Genomic DNA, 25,168 nt, shown 5'->3' with positions numbered 1-25,168 from the left:
TCTTATTTCAAACTAGCGTGGGTACCCGGCATTGCCCGGGTGTGGAAAGGTGGTGTCAATACAACCATAAAAAAAGGAGTTGATGCAACCAGAAAAAAAAATGGGCGCTGCCTGAGTGAAGAGAGGTGTGAAAAAAAAAACAGTTTAAGCGAAAGGTAAAATTATTCAGTTTTTGTTTTAAAAGGAAAATAATTCTCATTATGTAAGCCTCGACATAAGAAGAAAAAAAAAAAGGAGTAGGCAATTTTTCGATATTTGTCATCTGAAGGATCGAGTTTGAAAACAATACTAGTCTCATAAGGATCTGCCGCGTGTATGGGAATTTTTTGCAAGACATACAAACACACACACACACACACACACACACACACATTTTGCCTTTTTTAATATATATATATATATATATATATATATATATATATATATAGATAGATAGATAGATAACATAATATAACAGAACACATACAGGTAAATAAATACAACCACCACAAATCAAGGATCATACAAAGATAGAAATGGACGCCAATGAAAATTAATTAGTAATGCATGGCTATTACAAAAGCTACTTCCACAGAAAGAAACTTCTTTACATATTAGGACATAATCCATTGATTTTCCAAACAAAAAAAGTTTGATCATCCAATTAACAATATATATTTCTTACTCGTTTGCATTTTGTTTCTTTTACTAGATCGTTGAGCCGTCGGGATGTTACTCCTGTTATAGATGCTCTCAAGGCTTTTATCAAGATGTGGAATGTTTGTCTCCTTGCAAACCATGTGATAATTGCCAAAATCAAAGCATCCTGAAAAACTGTTCATCTGAAGAAAAAGGATTGTGTGGAATGTGCTTCCCTGGGTAAGTAAATGTATTTGTTTTCTTTTCTTGTTAGAAGTATTTGATAGAAAGATAATTCATCCAGAATATTGCAGTTGGTTTTCTTACTTAAAAAAAATTGTTGTGAGATCAGAACTTACTTGCATCATGGACTCTTCCAGTACTATATTACAATATGAGATAACACTCTCAGGGGAGCAGCATTGTAATAATACCATAGAATCAGCAGGAGTACTAGTAGTGTGCAGCACATACAACTACCCATATTCGATACCACCAGCCATCTTTAATGTAGGCACATATTCCATGCCCAGAACGATCTTGGGGGTCAGATTTAGATGTTAAGTTAGAGTATCTTTTAATTATGAACTCATCTAAGGAAGTGGTCAGCCCTATTCCAGTTTCGCTTAGAAATAATATGTCCGGTTTCGTCTCCTGTAATTGGGTTTCCACCATCTGGAAGGTTGGAACGTAGACCCCTGATGTTGGAGGAGACATGGTAGTAGGGGTCTACGTTGGAGGATGGGGCTCTGGGTTTATTCATGTTTTTTTTTGTTGAGATATTTCATGTTGAGGATTTTGGGATTTGTGAAACAGGTCGGCATATTGGTTATAGTAGGACAGAGAGGGAAAGTAAGAGAGAAAAGACGGGAAAATTTTTTTTTTTTTTTTTTGTAGCACATGATAAGGTAAAGCCGTAACAATTACCCACTAGTATGGCATCGAGAGGCCCCACCAGAAACATAGTCCAGAGTCCATTCACCAAATGACAATACAGCAGCCCCAGTACTTTGCACCTGCTGATAGGACAGCCTCCTTAGTGGTTAATCTAAGGTTCGGGTCCCTGACTATCAGGCGGTTAACGTCAGCCCAGATGAAAACGTTTACCTCCAGCACCCTTACCAGTGACATAGCCGCAAGGATAGACATAGAGACAGAAAATTTCTGACATCTCAGACTACTGTTCACGAAGTACTACCGACCTGGGAAGCAGCTTTTTCTTCACCCTTTGTCAGAAACATCACTCATTGGAAATGAGGACTTAGGGACAAAAAAAGGAGAAGCGATTTTCTATTTCAACACATGCAATCTTGCTTCATGTTATCCATTTTCGCTAAAATCACAATGAAAAAGAAATTCTACCAGACTAAGGCAGGTTTTTTTTTTTTTAAAAGAAAACACAAATCTATAGGGACTGCCAAAAGTCACCACAGAATTACCCCACCCTATATGTAACACGATGTAACTTTATTATAAATTAATATTATCAGTATAACTTTTGTACCATTTAAAATAAGAAGGGCAAAATAAACCAGTAATAATTTAAAAAAATTTTTTCATCGAATGAAAATAATGAAATTGCGAGACGAAAATCGTGTTTACATAATTGGCGCTTTAAAATAACGTTCCCATGTAGTAGACATTCCGAATGTGAAAACATATAGTCAGGTCCTAATGGCACAATTTTAACGTTTGTGGGAACTTTTTGGAGATTTGCAAATCTATACATTGTTGGAAAGGTTATTGTCTAAGGAATCAGAAAACCAATGTTTGCATTTGCCCAGATGCCTATATGGCGGCCATATTGGATTTACAAAATGGCCGCCGTAAAATGTACGTTTTGTAATATCTTGGCTTCTAAATATGCTGGAACACTGATTTTAACTGCTAAACCTACATTTTCAGGGTCCAGGAAGTCACTGGTGGTAGTTATAAAATTTTCCCATATGTATATATGGCAGCCATATTGGAATTTTACAAAATGGCTGCCGTCAAATGTATGTTTTGTAATACTGCGGCCTCTAAATAAGTTGGAACAATGATTTTAACTGCTAAACCTACATTTTCAGTGTCAAGGAAGTCAATGGTCCACATTATCATTTTATCTTTTGTACCCCACCCCCCTTTTGAAACACATAATCCAACATATGAGTAAAAAACTTAACAACCCTGGCAGTTAGTCAGAAAATTATTTTTCTTGAAATGCCTTTTAACTGTAAACTTTGAATGTTTGTGCAACCATCTTAAACATAATTAGATGTTTGATCATAGTCTATGTATAATAATCATCATCAACATCATCATCAACATCACTTTCATACATCACAGCTTGGGAATCTTCATCGTTTTCGCACTGGCTGCTGCACCGACACATATCAGTACAAGCTAAATCTTTAGACCTGCAGGAGCATCTGCCAGAAGAACAGTCAAATATACATTTGCATGTGATCATCTCAAGAATGGCCTTAGGGGCTGGGAGGACCTCTGTGGTCGTTGGTTTTAGGGTGCCATCCAAATCTTTGAAGTACCCATTTTCCAGGGGATCCAGTTGTGAAATCTGCAGAGCAATGGTTGCTTGTGCCCATACCCTTGCTTGGACATGGACTCTTAAAATATGCTGCTTTAGAGCTCCAGGTGTTGGAGGGAGCCTGTCACTTTCTGCCCTATGCTTGCAGAACAGATGCCATCGCAGTTCAGGGATTGTTTTTATGTTGATCCCTTTTGGCGCGTAAGCTGCACATACAAAGGATTCCAGTTTTGACAGCATTCCATCTGTCACTTCTGCTTCATCCATAAGCATTTGCAGAGCATTGACAACATCTGAGTCTGCTTTGAGGTAGATCTGTAGCCAGGTTGTCTTGCATATACGAGAGAACCTCCCTGTGTTGTCGGTCCCAGTGAACGCATGGAAGGCTGGCAAAGCCTTTGCTCTTTCTTTACCTCGAGCTCGCCACAGTGGTTCAATTTGTATAACACAAGAGGACATAGAAATGGACGTGTTTTTCAGCAATAGGTCATAGTTTGCTGTGACTAGCACTAAAACGTCCGTATCTGGAGAGAAAAATACTAACTGTGCATCAGGTGGGTTTCGCTGTGAAGCCAGCACAGCCTGGTGGATAAGCAGCGTGTCTGCTTCCTCATGGTTATTTACTTCAAAGACCAGGTCTCTGTTGCTCTTAGTGTATCCAAAAGCAGATATGATGATCAGCTTGGATGATCCCTTGTTATACTCTAGAATTTGGGCAGCAAGATAGTCAGTCAGATCAGCCTTCGTCTTGTCATGGGAGAGGAACCTCCTCATTGGGATGTGTTTGATGTTAGTGTCATCTCTGACTTGATACTGAACAGAAGCTTTTCCTTGTCTTCGTTTTTCTCTGGTTGCACTTTTCAGAGAATCTGCTCGGTATGTGTCAAAAACGAGGATGATTTCATCATAATCTCGTGTTAGTTGCATCAGTCTGTCATTGAAGCAGCTACTCAGATCCTTGAGTGTCACTAGAGTCGCTGGTTTCTTGCTCAGCTTCTGCACAAGCACCATGCCATCCACCAGTGCTATCTTCCGACTTGGCTGATCAGTAGACGTGGGCTCTGTAAATCCTGTATACGTTGCATCTTGGTGGGTAGAATTTCCAGCTTGAGGTGACTGGTCTTCATGGGGCATGTCTTCTCTTGTCAGCTTCTCAAGTAGATGGATTAACTTGGACTTGTTGTAGCATGGCAGCATTGTTCCATCAGGGGCAAACAGTGCTCTTGGTGTCAGAGTGAATTCATGGTTTCCTATGGCCTCTTTCTGGTTGATGTCTCGGCTTGACCTGGCAAGTACCATCAGCTTTGCAAACAGGTCCTTGGTCTCCTTCAGATCCACAGTATTGTCTCTGAGTTTCGCTGTAATCTTCTTGTTCCCAGAAAGGAACATTTTGTTGTTTTCTTTCTTCACAGGGGCCCAGAGGCTGACATCTCCATTGATCCGTTCTGACACGTAATCCTTATACAACTTCTGTCCAGTGACATCATTATTCAAGATATGTGGTACATACTCATCTGGGATGTAGGCATTAGTGATCACATTGTACAGCTTTTCCACTTTAGTGGTAAAGGGGTTTCCATGGCTGAGCAAGGCTTCCTTGATCTTGTCGACTGTACCATGTGCCCTCTTGACTGCACTTGGTCCAAGCTCATGATGCTCTGTGATTCTGTCAGCTTCCATGCCAAACTGACTCTTGAACTCTTTTGACAGACGTGAAAGTTCTGGTGTGGCCAGAAAAAATCTCTGTCTGGCATTGGCATTGTTGGAGATGCCTATTATGCCAGAGCTAGTCTTCATCAGTTTGTTCAGGTGTTCACATGCATGGTCTGCCCCAACAGACACGAAGGGAATGACACTTTCCGTGACTGATTTATTGCCTGCTCGTAATTCCTCCCATGTATGAGGGTGATTGCTTCTCAAGTCATGCATATCTGCAATGTATCTTGGCCAGAGTCGCTTATACTTGATGCGGTCCATGGCAAAGAACAGTTTGCTAAGTGCTTCTCCAGCTTGCAGATGGAGTTCCAGGTCAGCATTTCGAGTTGCTGCTACAAAGAACAGAATTGCTTCCACCCAATCTAGGTACCTCATCATGGCCTTGAACATTGCATTCTGGGATTTCTGTTCCTTCCATTTTTTAAATGCTGTGATGACCTCAGCAGTGGTCAAGGCTTCCTGAAGTGTGCTGTTTGCTTGCTTCACGGATTCAGCCTTCGTGTCTTTATCCTCAGAGCAGGCAGCTTCTACTCCTTCTGCTGCCGTCAGGCACACATCTTTCAATTGTGGGTTGTCCTTGAAGAACACCTCCAGAGCCATTTCATAGAGTGCTATGTATGAGTAGATATGGGCATGGAGAGCTCGCTTGTAGTGTGTGCATTTCAGGATTTGCCTTGTCGTGGCAGGACCATACACACCTGCTTCCACCCAGGCATCATCTATGCCTGAGTTCTCCATGGAGGCACCAAGCGCTCTGAGGGCAGCCATTATGACATGCAGTTCACCCAGTCTGGGAACAACCATTTGTTTCAAGTCAGGTCTGGCATCTAGGAGCTGCACCACCTTCTCATAAAGAGCCATGTCAAAGGTAATGACTGTGGGGTGATCTTCTCCAACTGCCAACTTTCTCAGCTTATTTGCTTGTACGATCACAGTTAGTAGAGTTGACCACTCGTGTGCCACCTCAGGGAGTAGTGGCAAGGCTCCAACCTGTGTCAAGGGAAGGCTTTCAGACAGCAGTGAGTTGTATCCTGCCCAGCCTGGAATCTTGCTGGAGGTTTCTCGAGGTTTCATTTTGGATAAAGCAGATGCAACAACCCATCCAAGCTGTGTCAGCTGATAGGATTCTGAGATCCCCTGGCCAATGGAAAACTGTTCTGACCTCTTGGTAGCCTGTGGTTTGGGCTTATTACAGTGAAGCATGTCTACATGATAGGGTGTGACTGGTATACTCTTTGCATCACCTATAATCAAAGGTTCTGCAACAGGTTCTTTAGAAGGGTCAACTTTCTGGTACACTGCTGTGATGGTTCCGTGGGTGGTTCCCTTCCCATCAGGAGTATCCTCTGCAAAATCTGTTTTATCTACGGCGAAAAACACAAAGGTCCCCTTCTTCAGGAATGGTGGTACATAGAGGCCTTGGTATGCTCTGGTGTTTTCTACAACAGCATTTGCCAGAGCAGTTTCCATGAGAAGGACACGGCGATGTGAAATAGCGTAGCCATGAGCATTGAGAAGATTCAACAGCTTCTTGTTGCGTGTGTCATGGTGAACAGTCAGTGCCAGTCCCAGAACCTGAGAATTCCCTCGTGAACGGGGTGACTTAAATGCTGATTCATTGCTTGGCTTGTACCTTACCTGTTTACTGGATTTGAACCCATACATGATATTCTGGCTCACCGTCAGTGTTGCTCGGTCAACATCTTTAGTTCTCTTTACAGTTTCCAGCTTTTCAGCAGGCCCAACCATTATCCAATGGATTAAGGTGTATAATTCAGCTGGAACATCATTATTGTCACTAGATACCTGTATGACATTTCTTTCCTTGGGCTCTTTGAAGGTTACAATGCTTTTCCTTATCACCTGTGCTGCTTTGTAGATTGTCTTCATGCTGTTCTCCTCCTTACCAGTTGTCATTGAGGTATTAACCATGTCCTCTTCACATGCATCTGGGGAGTAGAGGACAGTTGGCTTCCTTATGTTTGGTCGAACAGACTTCAGGTGTGGCAAATAAGTAAGGATCCTTTCTTTCAGCCATTTTCTACTGAATACAGGTACATGACCTTCAAAAACTTCCGAACCAAGCATATTAACATAAGTCGTTTCAATATCATCCATCCCAAGGTATGCTTTGTTTTTTGTTTCTACATCAATAAGATTTATCAGCTCAAGCAGACTCGCCTTTTGTAGAAAGGGTTCTTCAGCAGTTTTTCTAGTGTTAGTATCTCGAAGAGCATGGAACACATTTTGGGTCCAGCAAGCTTTGTGGTATAGGGCATCAATTGCATGTGCATCACCTGGTGATATGCAGGTGTTCAGCCTAGTTTTCAGTGCAGGATTATGGGACCTTTCCACAGCATCTTTGAGAGTTTTACCTGCATTCTCAGTCCTGATCTGGTACAGTTGTTGGCCATTGTCCTGTTGGCAGAAGAAGCACTCTTTCTTATCCAGTGGACTTGTATGTGATCGTGTGAATGGCAATGCAGAACCAGATGTAGAGGTGTCTGGAACAGCCTCTTCTGTAATTCCTCTTTTCTGCCCAGGCTTTTTGGCAGTGTAGTGTCCTGTAGCTAAAGCGTGTGCGATGCGATCTCTTGCACGTTGTATTTCAACTTTGTTAGTTGCACTCGAATGACATGAGCGATGCCAGACCGCCCTCTCTTCACACAATGTTTCTGGTGTGCAGTTCTGCAATCGCCTTTGGATTTGGATATAGTCCCCATCATTCAAACTAGCCCTCTGTAGAATTACTTGCAGTATGAGCCCATAGGACTCTAATTGAGGATGTTGCACCAAGACTTTCTTTTTATCATCAGACTGGCAGAGAATGCACTGCTTCCAGTTAATGGACTCCTTGGTTTGACATGCTTCCTCTCTACTTTGCGACTCATCACTCATGCCTCACCTACAAACAAAGAGAGAATTACAGTAATGTTAGAATAGCAATACAAAAACTACAAGTTCTCAAAGTATCAGAGGTAAATTAACAATTTGAATTAGTGATATAAAAGCAAGATTTTTTAGGAACAGCTGAAATATGAATTTATAAATGATACATATTTTTTATTACAAAGATATTGCAATAAAACAACACCACATCAGTTTGAACCCAGTTATGCATCTAAAGGTTAATGTTAAAGATGTTGTTGCTTTATAACTACCACCATTGGATTCTATGACCCTGAAAATGTAGGTTTAGCAGTTAAAATCAGTGTGCCGACTTATTTAGAGGTGAAGATATTAAAAAAACGTACATTTTACAGCGGCCATTTTGTAAATTCCAATATGGCTGCCATATACACATCTGGGAAAATTTTATAACCACCGCCATTGGTTTCCCTGGCCCTGAAATTGTAGGTTTAGCAGTTAAAATCAGTTTTTCAGCTTATTTAGAAGCCGCGATATTCAAAAACGTACATCTTATGGCGGCCATTTTGTAAATCCAATATGGCCGCCATATACGCATCTGGGCAAATGCAAACATTGGTTTTCTGATTTCTGAGACCAAAACCTTTCCAAAAATGTATAGATTTGCAAATCTCCAAAAAGTTCCCACAAAATTACATTAGGAACCTGACTAATACCCATATTTAATAAATCTAGCAAAAATCAACCAATAGTCAGATTTTCGTGAAATTTTCGATACTTATCCATTTTAGAATGAGATTACATATAAAATGCAGTTTTTGTAAAATATACGATGGGAAATATTTTTTTAGTGCGTGCCCCCCACCATATTTATTTTTTCGAAATTCGAGCAAAATATATTTAAATCTATCGAAATTTCTATTTATTATGAAACATAAGAGTTCAAATAAGTAAAAAATATTAATACACATATTGAAAAAAAAATTACCTTGAAGTTGCAATTAAAAAAATTATGTAAACTTAATATTATTATGTTTTTTTTTTTAAATAGCGTTTTTTTTCGAATTAATATATACTATAATCAGTTGAATTGCCAAGAAAAAGAAACTTCGTAAACATTAATTAATTTTTAAAAGATTAAAACGATTAAAATTCCATTATTTCAAAATGTTCTGTTACAACATAGATTTTTAATTAATTGTGTTTAAATTTTTTTTTTAATATTAAGTTTTAATATAAACATGACTCTTGTCAGCTATTTTTTCGCCAGATTAAAACCAATTTAAAAATATTATTGCACAAATATCAGCATTTTGTAGACCCCCCCCCCATATTTTGTTTGTCTCTTTTTACCGAACAAAATATGGAACCCCGTAGGTAACCAAAAGAACATTCAGTAAACCCGTATTTCAGATTTAATATACAAATGTTTATAATATTATTAATCATTAAGCTGTATAAATCTTAAAACCTAACAAAATTATAACAAAGATTAATTTTTAATTGCAGTTTGAAGAAGATAAACAAAGGTTTTAAAAAATCATTAAGTCGCTTCTGCTTTTCCATAGTTCGTATAGTTAACACAAATCTGACGTCACGGAAACATGTGGTCCAATCTTCACAATTGTAGCAGAAACAAATGGAACTTTTTTCTTCCTCGAATCAATGCCTCTCTCCTGTGCTATTTGGCCACATACTGACCAATCAGGGGTACAGCGCATTAATCCTTCCTATCCCCAAAGGAAATCGGCGCCAGCATCCGGTTTGAAGAGTAACAAAACAACTCGTCCTTACTGAGAGAGAGACACCAAACAGAACGGACCTCCTTTTTCTTCGCTCTCTCCACCTGGTGTTATTTCTATCGGTATCGATGATTCCACTGGGAATAACTACCGCGATAGCACCAGGTAGCCGGAGTCCAGCTTTTAACAAGGAACATATCACATTCTCCTTAATAAACCTTTGCTGTGTTACCTTTTATGAAGTTGTTGAGTACGCCATTTCAGAAGCTTGTATTGAATTATTTATTTTCTTAGGGTGTGCCTTAAAAGCATTTAAACCCTAAACAATCGTTTGGCAGTCCCTACAAATCTATAAGAATTTAATGTACAGGAAACTATCTCCCACAGAAAAAAAGGACTCATTGGAATAATCTTCATTAAAATTTAATAACACAGAACAATTTAACTATTTTATCGTGCGAAAAATGCTGTTCCTCTCTCTCTCTCTCAAGGGATAATTAACAGCCAATAGTCTTGTTACATATTCAATTCCTAATTTCTTACGCCTCGTAATCATTGGCATCTTTGAAAGAAATTATTACAGTGTCTATTTTACTCCAGGTGCGAACGTTACACTAAACGATTGTACGAGCCTTTTTCAAGTCTCACACAAAAACACACATTCATATTTCAAGCTATATTGCTTGTCACATACATACGCGCACACAAACATATGCGCCCATGTCACACATGTACATTTATTCACGTTTGCGTTCATACACTCACATTCACGTGTATATACACACGCGCTAATGCACACATATGTACTCACACACGCGCACACGAACGCACACATGGATAACGTCACTTACGCTTTCTAAGGAATTATACACATGCGCAAATGCCCACCGGAAACGAGTATAAAACAAAGAGACAAGCTGTTTCTAACCCTTTTAGAACCAACTCTCAACTAGAGAGGTTGGGCTAACCAGCCGCCTCCCTTTCGGGAGGCGCACGCTCGCGCGCGTCACGCTCACTTACTACTATATATGGGGCACGAGCTAACAGACTGTATGTACACATTCCCACTCTTTCTCTTTCTATCTACTACTGGTCCCTGAGAACACCTTCGCGTAGCTGACTACTAACTGATGTCAACTATCTACCCACTTCTTTGTCTACACGCTAGACTACCATTCCCATTTTTCACTACAACACTCATTTCTCTTCCCACGTGTGAACAAACGATAGTGACCCGAACTTGAGATGAACGCACATTTCCTTTTCTTTTTACAACACCAGTCGTGCAACGAACATTGGTTACACACGCGCGGACATGAACACATGTTATAACTAAAACGTTCATTCTTTCAACAGCAAATAAACGACGTTTATCTTATCCATCAATTGAGTCTTTGTTTCCTTGAATTCCATTCGTTTCATTATTCTTTTGTAACGGGATTGGGGTATTTATATATCCTAGTCCCCTACACGATCTATGCGTACCAACTACTTATCTAAAAATAAATTAATTTTTTTTTTAAACAATACGAAATTTTAAACAACGGGACAGTTTTCCCACTATTATTCTCTCTGCCCCCCCCCAAAAAAAAAATTCAGGAACATACCCAAGCATTATCTCTACCTCTTATGAGAAACTTCACATGGATTTCTTCTCTCTTCGGAGTTAATTAAACTTTTTTTTTTTTTAATCACGACTTTAAACTATTCCTTATGAATCTCCTTTTCTTCTTTTTCTTTTTCTACTTTTTTTTAATTCCAAGTCAGACAAGACTCATTCTTTTCCAACGATAGAACCTTCCAATGTATAATAATAATCAACGATTTACATTGCCCATGTCGCCTACTCAGTCTATCGTTCGTCTAATTTATCAATTAGGTTCAACGATTTACATCGCTCATGTACTATGCCTCCTTTTTTTCATCCCCCCTCCCCCAGTGGTACTGTTCCTTTCCCGGGGTAGGGCGATCTCTTTTGTGGGAACATGATGAGAATTAGCAGCGAATCGGATGTTAACACATCCACCATGAGAGACAAAATGAAAAATCGTCTTTTGCACATGGCTCCACGCATCGCTTCCACCTGGGAAGAAAAAAATAAGATAACCACAAAATAATTATCGACCAATGGCAGAGCTCCGCGCCTAAAATAAACACCTCAAATATCACAGTCACTGGGAGCCGGTGTACTATGGCCTCAAGTGTTATAAAAGAATTAGGGGTAGGAAAGGATGCCATAGAGGTCACAACAAAGAATACATGAAATGAACAACGTTGGAAGTATGTAGATTCTGACTCCATAAAAATATATAAGACAGACGAATATTGAAGGTTGAGAACCGATTTTATTTACTACTAACAGTTTGTATTAGAAGGAGCGAAGTGTTCGTAGGATGGAATGTGATTTAACGAAGAATGGATTGTCCGATAGAGATATTTGACAATTTGTATTACGGTGAAATGTTCGTAGAATGCTTGCAGGTATGTACGATTTAACAAGGAATGAATGTTCGTAAAATGTTTGTAGGTATGTATGAATTGACAAGGAATGAATGTTCGTAAAATGTTTGTAGGTATGTATGAATTGACAAGGAATGAATGTTCGTAAAATGTTTGTAGGTATGTATGAATTGACAAGGAATGAATGTTCGTAAAATGTTTGTAGGTATGTATGAATTGACAAGGAATGAAGGTTCGTAAAATGTTTGTAGGTATGTATGAATTGACAAGGAATGAAGGTTCGTAAACGTAACTTATCTTTTGGACGATGGATGTGGTAGGGGTCGGCCGGTCATCCTGCTGTCGGTGATGTGTGTCCTGGCTTGTAACTGGAAAGTGGGTGACTTCTTTTATCAGCAGCTAGCAGCCCCACGTCTTCGTCTTCTTTTTCCTCCTCTCTTCTTTGGTTTGTGTGAATTAGGCAGTGTTTAGAATTGAAGGTGTTTGGCCCATAACATGAGTGCGTAATCGGCTTCAGTTCACTGGTGCCTTATTTCTTTTTCTTCTTCATTATGTCTCTTCAGGTTTGGTGACAGAATACGTCCATACGTTCACTGGCGCAGCGGGGCGAGTTCTCTTCTCTTTATCTCTTTAGGTAGGGTGGGAGAATCTGTCCGTGTGTTCACTGACGCAGCAGGGCGAATCTCCTCTCTCTCCTTTTTGGTTCCGTCAAATCCCTCATTTTATAGTGGCACACCGGTTCCCAGTGACTGTGATATTTGAGGTGTTTATTTTAGGCGCAGAGCTCTGCCATTGGTCGATAATTATTTTGTATTTATCTTATTTTTTTCTTCCCAGGCGGAAGCGATGTGTGGAGCCATGTGCAAAAGACGATTTTTCATTTTGTCTCTCATAGTGGATGCGTTAACATCCGGTTTGCTGCTAATTCTCATCATGTTCCCACACTTTCTTTCAAACCTTGCCATCCAGAGAATCATGGGGCAACATATCATCCCATTTTCTTTTGGCACCTAATCAGCGTTTTGCCACATGGTCAGAACGACCACACCTTCGGCTTCTCAGTGTTTCTTAGGGTTAAAAGAGTTTGTGATCTTGGAAAAAAAAAGGTTTTTGGGGGGTTTTTACGTTGTGCTATAGAAATTTTTTTTTAAGTCTCTTTTTTCAGGTCACTTAAATGACCAAAATTCGCAATGGAATTTATATACTGGATAGGGTCTGTTATCCTTGGGCTACGGACACCAAAGTGTGATCTCTGATCTCATCCAAGTCACTATCTTGATCGACAGTGACTAGATGTGACCTTTTCATGTAGCAGAACCCTGCTGGTCACACTGGTCAGTCTTCAATTCATGGCTGGGTGCTTGTCAGTTCTTCTCACGTCAGGGTTGATATGCCATCGCCTCGCCAGTCAGTCATATGCTAAGGAAAAGAAACAGTAACTCGCAATTCGCCCTCCGACAGGAAGACAATTCAATTCACAAGAAAAAGAACAAACTCGGTTTCTTTCTAGTCTACTGGTTAAATTCAAAAAGATATATATATATATATATATACAATATATGTACAATTGTTCTTTACAGTATAATAGTAATGAGTCCGTACAAGTCATGACTTCTCTAAGCTGACACCTAATCTTTATGCTTTCTCTCTCTTTCTCTCTCTCTCTCTCTCTCTCTCTCTTTCTCTCTCTCTCTCTCTCTCTCTCTCTCTCTCTCTCTCTCTCTCTTGTAGCAGCACTGTGTCAGCAAAATGGGACGTTGTGCGAGCAGGGAGTGGTAATTCTTTTCACAAGTTGTTTCAAGCTCGATTGATCTCAAGTCTCAGAAAAACTCTCTCTCTCTCTCTCTCTGTCTGCTGTTTTTTAACTGTGCGTTCAGTTATGTATGCCGAGGTGGGGTGAACTGGGGTGGTCCCTCCAACTAATCAACCACGACAGTGTCAACTTCCGGCATGTTCAAATTGTTCTCCTTGGAAAAGTGGGGATTCCCACACGAGTTGCACCTGCAAGTTTTGCAAGTGGTTTCTCATGCCTCTGGAGTCACGCCTGTGATCCCCGGGTCAAGGTGAGCTGTCCTCAAGGTGTAAACATCCATTCTCCAAACCATGAATCATCACTTATTTGCACAGGCTCACAGAATGTTTTTGTTCAACTCTTAAAATGACATTGCTTGTTAATGGATTAAACGAAATCATATATTATATTATTCTTTTCTCTCAGCAGGGATTTTTGATGTCGCTTAGGCACACCAATATTTAATTAAGGGCCACATCTACCATTTTCTCTAGTGAATTTTAAGTTTTCGCCCCCTTTTGGGGGAGCCCAGCTGCCCCCTGAGACGGTGATGTCACAGTATTTGTTTTGAAGTTGCACTCCTCAAAATAGGTGTAAGATTGGAAGATGTGGATTATTTACACATTTTGAGTTGACATGTATGAGTATGGGGTGTAGATTTAAGCTTAGTATCTACTAGGGTTCAGCAATTATTAAGCGTGGTTTGTGGATTAATAAATACATTGGAAAATTATAGTGTAAAGAGTTAGGGTATGATTCAAAATGTGTTTTATATGTTAGTTTTCATGTAAAGACAATCACCAGTACTTTCACCCGTCTAAGGGATATAGTGTTGCTACTTAATATAGATCATTTTAAATCTAAGTACAAACTATGGAAAATAAGTATCTATTCTATAGATAAGCTATAGAATATAAGTTAAGTTAATGCATGCCTTACCAATATAAATCTATAGATGTTTAGTAGTTATCGATTTTTAAAAGGTCATCCTTCTAAAGGTAAGGACCGGATGCTAAACCCCTCTCCCAAGTGAAAAGTATATGATTTTATAGCAGCTTAGGGAGAAGAGCAATTGGTTAGTTGTCTAGTTGGAACAGGAAAGATGATATAACTTCCAATATGGTATTAACATATATTAGAGTATATGGGAATTTGGGTAAGGTTTAGTAGAACAAGGATTTGGAATACTGTTAATCATGCAGAACAGACACAGGCAGTCATCTCGGAGGTAAAGTAACTGGCCCTTTTGACTCGACACTTAGAAAAGAATCTGTGCCAGTTATTGTAGTATCATATTTAAGTAACCATATACGTACGGCCAGTTTAGGCTGTATATTTAGACATACACCTAGTCAAGGAATGATAATTTATGATATTTAAAAGAGTGAAGGAGTACCAGTAAGTAAGAGCAGGAAAGTAAGTTTAGGTGAATAATCAATAACTTTGCAATACTTAGTAAGCAAGTACGTAAGTAGGAAGCTTTCTTTTCATGGAAGTTTCGACTACACATTGTGTTCAGCTAGGTTTCTATTTGTTTTCAACCTGTGGTCAGTACTTAAGCAGGGCCTTTGCAGATTTTTGGACATTTATATTTTAATTTTATTTAATATATTTTAGCAGGAAATAAAGATGGGAGATTAAATTTATGCACATTATGCAACGACTTTACAACAATTATTTAAACCTATCAGATAGACATAAGTAGCATACTAGAAAGGCCATTTACTTTTTGTGAGAGAAATATTTAGGAAATGAATAAAAATACAATATTAATGCATTGTTAAAATACAAATACAGGGTTAAGTATCAAGTTTAAACTAGTTATGAATAATGTGTACTGCAGAAGAAAGGCGGCGTTTTTGGAGTTTCCCGTTTTTTATGGGTAACGGGTTTTAATTATAGACATTCAAGACATCAAGAGAACAAAAGGGCTGGCTATTTTTTGGAGAAAACAAAGAAAAGATTTAAAAACTACACAATGAATACAATTAAAATATTTAGAATTTAAGTCAAGATAAAATAAAAATTGCAATGCATAAATGTTTGAAACAAGTGGGTTTCAACAATTAAATAAAATAGAAAATGGCTTATCTTGTCATGGAATAAAAAAATTCTCGTGCTTCTCTGGTGGTAGTAGAAAAGAAAGGAAAACCTATCAGCATATCTTGACCATATCAGGTACTTAAAGACCTGGTGGAGGTGGAGGTATAATCTTAGTATGATTCTGTATTTTAATTTATTTTTTACTTGCAGTGTTATCTGAAATCAGTCTTTTTCTAAGTGAAGCTGGCCCGAGGTCCGTATACTCTGCTTGGCCTGATTATTTCATATGATATTGTTCCCAATAAATAATTGTGATTTCAAAAGTGAAAAAAAAAAAAAAAATTGACTCATATGCCATAAGTCAAAATTGAAACCAAAAGCAAAATTTGAAAGCAAAAAATAAAGACAGACATAGTTTTATAAATGAATTAATTTCAATATTCAATGTTTACAATCCACGATTTTGAATGGCTTATTACCATTTAAAAAAAAAAAATTGTTTGTATCACACAAGATGAAAAAGTATAAAAACATTTTTACTTCTGTTACTATGTAATACAAAACTGAAAGAATTTATATGATTGAAATAGGAATTTATTTATTTATTTTATTATTATTTTTTTTCCTGAAAAGAAATAAGAATTTATTCCTGACAAATCACGATTTACTTTTAAATTCAGGAAAATTTTCTATATACAAAAAAAACTACTTAATCAATTTACATGAGTTTTTTGGAATATGATATTTTCGTTCCATGACGTGTAAAGATTTTTCAGTATTTTTTTTTCATAAATATATTTTCTTTTTGTAAAATTATTATATAATAGCACTATGAAGCTATGAATTTAAAAATAAATAAAATAAGGAAAAGAATTGCTGGGGATCAAAACCTTAATCCTACTGTTAATAGCCGTTCACATTAACCACAGCTCTTTCGGGGCAAGCATTCTGGAAGCATTGAAAATTTACAATATATACTTTTATGTGCCAGGAGATTCCAGGTCAATCAATGCATACACAAGAAGACGGCTGTGTATGCATCGATTGACTTGCAAAGTGTTCTTTCACTGCCTGGGCAGACATGAGGCTCTCGTTCACGAAAATGTTGTTGCACGGCTTCATCCTAATGCCGGATCACCTGCATAATCGCTGTCATAATGTTTGGGGCCATGTTCAAGCTGAACCCCAGCCTGGTCAAATAATAGTGAGTCCCTTTGATCTCAACTGTCTGGAACGGCCACAGCGATTTCTTGACGCGTAGGTAGGTAGGCTCTTTGCAGGGCCAGGATTGCCATGTACGCCCCCTGCTGCTCCCACTCCCTCAGTTTAGGTGCTCAGACGTCAGCCCCCACTGTGTGTGGGTTGACATGTTCATTGAGTTCCCAGTAATCCATGACGGGTCAGACCTTCTGTTTATTCTCTTGCCTAACGACCATCAGGGGGATCAGCCCCCTTTGTGGCCCGAGCTCATCCTCTGGGTATGGAACCAGCCAGCCATTATCCATCCAAACCTGGAGTTCAACCTCGTACTGCCCCCAGAACCACGCGGATTCCGCAACGACACTAGTGGCTGGTCACTCGACCACTTCCAGGACGTGGTCCACGCGTTTGTGCCCTTGTCATATTTTGCATGGAAGTCGGGTTCATCAAGAGTGATTGCCGTGCAGACCTGTTCCTAAATTTGGGAAAACCTCACATCACCAGCACCATTCATGGTGATTCCACCCAGCTGTGTAATAGTGTCCATTCCAAGGAGAAGGTCGTATCCAAGAAGCTCCCTGTCGATGACCAATGCCTTCACAGCCACCGGGGGGGGGGGCCATCGCCAACACTTATATGGACAATGCTCACCCCCACAACACACCAGCAAGCCTCCACCAACAGTTAATACTGGGATCTTCTGTTTCGTCCATGCGGTGCAACATTTCTTGTGTATGAGGGTTTGGGTGCATCCAGTGTCAACCAACGCTGAGCGCCTACACCCATCAACTTGCACTGTCACTACAGGAAGTGCCTTGTTCAGTATTGCTTTGGGATGGATGCTGGTGCCGCGACTTCCTCCCCTTACCCGTTTCCTGGACAATTCCATGCTCCGTGGCTTGGCTTGTCGCATTGGTGACAATGTCCTCTTTTCTGTGCTCTATAGTCCGGGGTGAGCTTTGCACCGCTTTTGCAGTCACTGGCGAAGTGGTTGGGGCTGCCACTTTTGTAGCACCGTGGACGATTCCAGTGCATCAACCACTGCTGGGACCTGCTCCACATTGTCCTTTAGGATGTTTCAGGCTCTAGCCAACAACTCCTCCAACCCAAGCTCATTGAGCTTCGACAACGCCTGCAACAGCTGACTGGCATCATCTGGAAGCCCAGGCAAAAAAATGCATTTGGTCACTTGCACCGCCGAAGAGGGCAGCAAGCTTTTTCAGGTCGGCCAGGTAGACGTCCACAGTCTCCTCTGACTCAAGCCAACGTTCAGAGAATTGCCTCCAGGCAACAAAAGGGTCTGCACCAAATGCTCCATACAATGCTTGTTTTATCTGCTCCATTGTCGCCTCATCCCCAGGCTGCTGGTACACGGCATATGCCCCCTTAGTGAGCCTCAATGGGATGACCATAGCTGGATCCTTAATTTTGCACAACCAGCAAATGCACTTGGCCTTCTCTAGCTATTCAACCACCGAAGGATCAGCCAGGGACCTGTCTAACTCTGATATCAGCTTCAGGTCGAATCTATCGATGGTAAAAAATGTACGCTGAGATAGCTTGTTGTTGCAAAGAAAAAAAAGAGTACACAAAACCTCAGCTCACTGCAGCAGTGTCATCCGTTGGTACTTTCCATAGACTCGTTTTCACCTCTGTCCCATCTGCTCCAGTGGCCTGTTTTTATAAAAGACAGAGTCCTCCAAATTTGCATATGTGCGTGAGAGCACACGAGATTCTGCGAAACGGCATTGTTATATAAGGCCGCAGGTGCCATCTTGGACTCTTTTCAGCATCATTACGCTGAGGCCGTTTAAGAGGTAAGCCTGCATTCCCACAATTTTCACCATATTTTTCTCTTGGTTTATCTTGCTTTTTCTTTCGCTGAACAACTTGACTTTTTAAAACTATTTTGTTCTTTTTAGAAAGTGTTGCTTGTTAAAGTTGAATATGGGTTTAATTTCTTGCTAACAAATAGTTAGAGTATACCATTAAAGTCTTTTCTGTTTCAAATTGTGTAACATACATTCAGAAAAATATGTTGAATCAAATAAATCTGTTTCCAGGTTTGCAGGATGTAGAGTTCGAATCCCTGCTTCCTGTGTTGTGCAACATAGGTTTGGGTAATGCTCGAATAAATCTTCAATGCCAGTGGCATTTCAAGTTTGTAATGATCAAAACAAACACTGGCATAAGTCACAAAAATGTATTAACAAAAATATATTACTGAAGATACTTTTCTGATTCTGGAGCCATAACTGCAACCACTAACTATCACAATGTTTAGTCATATCTGTATTTATTATTTCTGGGTAAATCTATTTACTCCTGAAATGGGTATATAATCTTCACCATAACAATATCTTTACTAGTAATTTATTAACATTACTAATCCTGACTGGTTTTACATATTGGGGTATAAAATCTGTGAATAATAGCAATGAAGGGGTGAACTCATACTTTCCAAATCTCTGATATTCATGTCTTACTGTTGTATAGATTCTTTTTGTGTTTAATCTATCGGGAAGAATTTGAGAGTACTAAGAGATGATTCTCAGCGCTCACAAAGTTAGGGCCTTATCACAAGACAGTTTAGCATAATATCCAGGACAGATTCTATTAAACTCAGATGTTAGACTCTCTCTTTCTCTTGTTGGTTCAAATCTACCAGAATTTTACTACCAACCTCACTGTTGTCGTATCTCATCTTTTAAAATGAGTCAGTGTTTACTAACATCTACAAAGCCCTACAACTCTGAGTATGCATTTTTTTTTCCTCTTGCAAATGGCCGGCCAACAAGCAAAACATCACTGGTGAATTAGCTAAGTGTTTTCTCTATCATCACAAAAAAGGAACACATTTTCTTTAATGATTATTTTCAGATAGATTTTTTTTTTTAACTCTAAGATATTTACATTATCGGATGATCTTAAACGATGACTGTATGATTGTCATATGTGTGAGTTCAATTCATAGCAGAATATATTATTATAAGAATACTAGCATAGAGATATGATGTTACTCAGTGTTTAATGTTTCACACTCCCATATTTTTATTGCCATCGAAATTGGTGAAATGAACCATTTTTTAATCAAATCAATTGATTGCCTGCTTTAGTTGAGGATCCATCCAGGTGCACCAGAAGGAAGCTTCACATGCCTCACCATAGTGTCTTAGTTAAAAATACATTGTAGTTTACATTGCAGTGTAGAGAACCTATTGTTGATTTTATAAAATTATTTTCATATATAATCGTTTGAATTAAAGTTTAAAATGCAAAAGTCAAGTATCATTCTTCAATTGTGCTCTAAACCAAATCATTCATCTCGAATGCACCCCTGTCATATAAAAGAACCTATTGTTGATTTTATATGCCTTGCCTAGTGATAATGGCTTGAATTTAAGTTTAAAATGAAAAGGTCAAGTATCATAGTCCAAGAGTGCTTTAGACAGAAACATTCATTTTGAATGCAACCCTGTCATATAAAAGAACCTACTATTGATTTAATCTGCAGAGTCTTCCTTTTCTTCTCAAATGTACTTGTGATATTGGGCTGTATAACTTGTTAATTTTAGTCAAAATCGCCTGTTTCTTCTTTCATTGGATTTTTTTCGATTATTGATTCACAAGGGAACACTCAATATGTTGCATTTAAAGAAAGACTTGTTTTTAGTCAATTTAAGTGTGCTGAGATCAAATCTGAAGTTAGTTTCATTCTGCAAGCTACAGATTTTATGCAATCTTTGATTTTTATTAAAAAAGAAAAAAAACAAGCATTATTATAGGATATTGCAATGTCAGCCACAAAACAGTATATTTAACAAGGCAAAAGAAACAGAACAATGAAATGTGATTTTAGATTAAAGTACACCATTGTTAGAAGTGCCATATGTTTTTCTGGAAAGGTTTCTCAGAAAATAGTCTTTATCGCAAGGTGAGATAAGCGTCATTCACAACGTTCTTCAGATAAGAATCAATCACATCTAATAACGCTTATCACTTTCTGTCTGAACAGTATTTTAGTCAGGCAGGAATTTGCATATTTAACTTTTGCGTTTGTACACTTCATCTGGGCAATCTCGTTTAATACTCCAGCAGTAGTCGGCCATCATACTTTTGTCCCAGCGACCTTGGTAGCGTTCTTCCATGATCTTTAGGTCTTGGTGGAACCGCTCTCCTTGTTCGTCACTCACAGCCCCCAGGTTTTCAGGGAACTGGTCAAGATGGCTGTTCAAAAAATGAAGCTTGATGCTCATGTTGCACCTGAGAGCACGAAAAGCGAGGAGCATTCTGTTCACAAGTTCATTGTAGTTCTCTGCCTTGTTGTTTCCAAGGAAGTTCTGAACGACTGCCACAAAGGATAACCATGCTGCCTTCTCCAAGGCGGTCATCTTGGCAACAAACTGATCATCACGAATGAGGGTTCGAATCTGTGGGTCATCAAACACACCAGCTTTGATCTTCTCAAACGACAACCCTGGTATAGCTGTGATGATGTGTTGAAAACATTCACCTTCGGTATCCAGTGCCTTGACAAATTGTTTCATCAAACTTAATTTGATGTGCAGAGGAGGAAAGATGATCCTATCTCTGTTAACAATTGGGTCATGTGTGATATTTGGCATGCCTGCTTCAATGGTTTCACGAACAGGCCAGTCCTTCTGGACCCAGTGTCTGTCTCGTGCTCGACTGTCCCACATGCAAAGGTAACATGGAAACTTGGTGAAACCTTTCTATTGACCAAGAAGGATGTTTACCATTTTCAAGTCTACACAAATGATCCAGTTGTGGTCACAATATTTTAAGAAGTCCATGGCCATTCTGATGTCATCATAGTCTTCCCGCAGATGAACTGAATGACCGACAGGCACTGCCCCGTAAACATTGCCATTATGCAAAAGAACACACTTGAGACTGCGCTTAGAACTGTCTAAAAAGAGCCGCCATTCAGTTGGATCATAGTGAGGAACACCCAGTGCTTTGAGAAGACTTGGGATATCATGGTAGTAAACAAACTGTCTGTCTTCTGAGAAGAAGGTCACAAAAAGCTGGTCACGCTTTCTGTAATATGATACTTTAACAGTGTGATCAACAAGATTTTTGCCTTGTAATCTTGATGCCAAAAGCTCAGCTGCTTTCTTTGAAAGACCTAAATCCCGAACTAAATCATTCAGTTCAGTCTGGTGAAGAGGCTTGGGGACTGGGGGAGATTCAGTCTCTGAAGAACATTCCTCAGGTTGTTCCCACTCAGTTTCTGGTAATTCATTGTCACAACTGTCTTCCTCGCCCGTGTCATGTCCAATGTCTTTATCGTTTAATGAAGGCAAACCTTTGAAAACTGGAACAGAAACTTCTTCAGAGTGCGGAGCAGGCCGAATAGCTGAGGAAATGTTCGTATATAGGATCTTATGTCTGTTTTTCTTGCCCACACCTGCTGTGTTTACCATGCAGAAGTAGCAATCAGTTACATGATTGGTGGGTTCTCGCCAAATCATTGCGTTTTCCTTTGGTCCAGCTTCAGAGCATTTCCTCACAATTGTGGCACACAACATGAGGAGCCCATTGCTTGTCTTGGTCACCAAGATGAACTTCAAAATAAGCCTTGTAGGCTCGCTTCACAAACAAGGATATGTTACGTCTCTGATGATGGAGTGTGTAGCAACCACAGATGTAACAGAAGGCATCAGGCTTGTTTCTACAGTGATGTCTCGATTAGGAAGCCATGTTTGATCTGGAAAAAAGAAGGCAGATAAAAATATTAGAATCTATCTATGTATATAATCTCAAAATGCTTAGATTTGGGTTACGTAAGTTCATATTTAGACTATTTCATCTATCTCAAATTGCATGAAAACTAGAGCTTATAGAGAAAAACTAATTTCAGATTTGAAATCAACGCCTATAAATCCTGCAGAATCAGTTAAAAAATCAAATGCAACAGAAAGTTTAAAAAAATAGTGTTCCCCAGTGTTATCAATACTTATTGAAGACAGTCTGATACAAAAGTTATATAAAAACACTGCCAGATACATAATTCATTTACACACACACACACACACACACACACACACACACACACACACACACACACACACACACAGTTCTTTTCACATAATACTAGATAGATAGATAGATAGATAGATAGTTAGATAGATCAGGATCATAAATCGTCTGTTGTAGCAAAAATGAAAACATTGTGTAATTTGAAATTTGTAAGTTTTAGAATTCAAAATTTTTAAATAAATAAATTTAATTTCAACAATATGACATCTTCAGGAATAATAACATTTTTATTTCCTTTTGTCTTCTTCCTTTTTCATGGCATCATAGAAAAATCGGTGTGCTCTTTCAACTGAGATTTTTTTCATATTTTCTTATTTAAAAAAATATATATGTATTGTGTTGGCTTCTAAAATTTACAAACATATAAATATTAATTTTCTGCACATTCATTTTTTTTCATCTATTTTTCAGATATCATTTTGTAAATGAATCAGTTGGATGTGAAAAAAATACTGATGGTATGTTCTTTTAAAAAGACTTCCTTTTTATTAAAACTGAAAGAAAGAATGAGAGTGCTTGGATTAGTAGATGCAGAACAGTTAAAGTATCAGGCAGAGAAAAGCCAAGGAAACCATGGGGAGAAATAATGTAACAGAGCACGGATAAGTGTATGACAGCAGCAGCAGCTGTATGCAAATGACCAAGCTGTGTGTGAGGTGACGCCACAGCAAGGAATAAGGAAAGAAAATGATTATAAAGAACAGAAATAGATGTGTTAGATTGGTGGGCTGAGAGCAACAGGAAAAGACATGTCCTAAACATGATCAAACAAAGACAGAATACCACATGTCTCTGACACAGCAGTCTTGTTAAGCATGTTAAGTATGAAAACACTTTTGAACAAGAGACAACGTGTTATTTTGAAAGTGCTTGTAAATAAATATCTGTTGTTTCCACTGAAAAAAGGAGTCGTTTTTTTTTTCTTGTCTTAGTTTCCTTGTGACTGTCTGCATACAACGTGTGAGTCCAGAGTGTGGGCATGTTAACACGTGTGTAATGTTACAATAATTAGAAAGGATTTGAGAAAACAAGTCATAAATAAAAGACTTGGCCAGACATAGGTAAATTTGGAAATCAATTTCTAAAATCTAGCATGCAAAACATGCTAAACTGAATATGATAATGATAATACAGATATATCCAACCATAAAATAATTTCTATGCTTAATTTTTCAGTCTATACTGAAACTGTTTTCTATTGTTTATTATATATTCCAACTAGCCGACCTGTATATTGGCATTGCCTGGGAAAATAGATTTACTCAAGAAATTCTAATCTTGAACTGTGGAATTATTTTCTGCTTATGATTGTCCAATATGAACGCAGACCCCACAATGTTAATGTAAAACAGTAACAAGAAAAGTATGCGCATTCAGTTATCAGATTTAATTTCATGAAGCAGTTGTTGATTAATGACATGTTTCATATCATTTTTAGGAGTTAGAATTGTTCTCTCCATCTACTACTAATTTCTGTGAGTGATGAAACAATTAATACAATACCTGGAGCAGTAACTTTCCATCAATTAATCTTAAAAGTAAGGAAGCAAAATCACCTGCAATTTGATCACTATTGAGATGCACGTGTATGTTTGTAGATAATGTTACAGTCTTGATGTACTTCCACAAATATGACAATTTAATGCGAGCATTGAGCTCATCAGCAGGAATTATATGCGTAAGTTCATGCCAGAAATCATCTAATAATAAAAGTGTGATGCCACCCATCACATCATGTCTCAAATGCGTTTTTATGTGCCATTGTACATTCATTCTATATGATCAAAAAACAATTATTTGGCAAATCGGATTGACATCTTTTTAAGATAATGATGATTTAAATATTGAGTGAGCTATAAAAAAGATTACCTCCAGATGTATCAAGGAATATAAGGCCGCATTCTGGTTTTCTACAATATTAACTACTGTAAAAAACACATAAATCTGCTTATTAATTGTACCATCCTGAACAATTGATGCTTGCTCATGCGGCTGATAACTAATTTCAGTAACGACCAGATGTGTATTAGACTAATCAGATCAGAGTTGCTGTTTCAGCCAATATGATGCAAAATCTGCAATCAGTGAAGATAGCACATCACTGAAGACCAACCTTGATGCATCTGAAAATGTATTTTA

At 38.6% G+C, this 25,168-nt stretch overlaps 1 protein-coding gene across 3 annotated transcripts in view; it reads left to right on the top strand.

The window, feature by feature from the left end:
• Window positions 1-25,168, top strand: part of LOC145277784 (uncharacterized) — a 139,922-nt gene that overhangs the window by 63,640 nt on the left and 51,114 nt on the right. For all 3 annotated transcript variants that reach the window (XM_080129544.1, XM_080129543.1, XM_080129542.1), the window contains exons 4-5: window positions 692-858; window positions 23,441-23,487. In XM_080129544.1, coding sequence (XP_079985670.1) covers window positions 692-858; window positions 23,441-23,487 — 214 coding nt within the window. The remainder of the gene's footprint in view (window positions 1-691; window positions 859-23,440; window positions 23,488-25,168) is intronic.

The sequence above is a fragment of the Euprymna scolopes genome, chromosome 6 (assembly GCF_053919585.1).
Source record: "Euprymna scolopes isolate OS-2025 chromosome 6, ASM5391958v1, whole genome shotgun sequence".
Taxonomy (NCBI): domain Eukaryota; kingdom Metazoa; phylum Mollusca; class Cephalopoda; order Sepiida; family Sepiolidae; genus Euprymna; species Euprymna scolopes.
The sequence above is the reverse complement of the archived record's forward strand: the minus strand, read 5'-3'. Positions and strand labels throughout refer to the sequence as shown.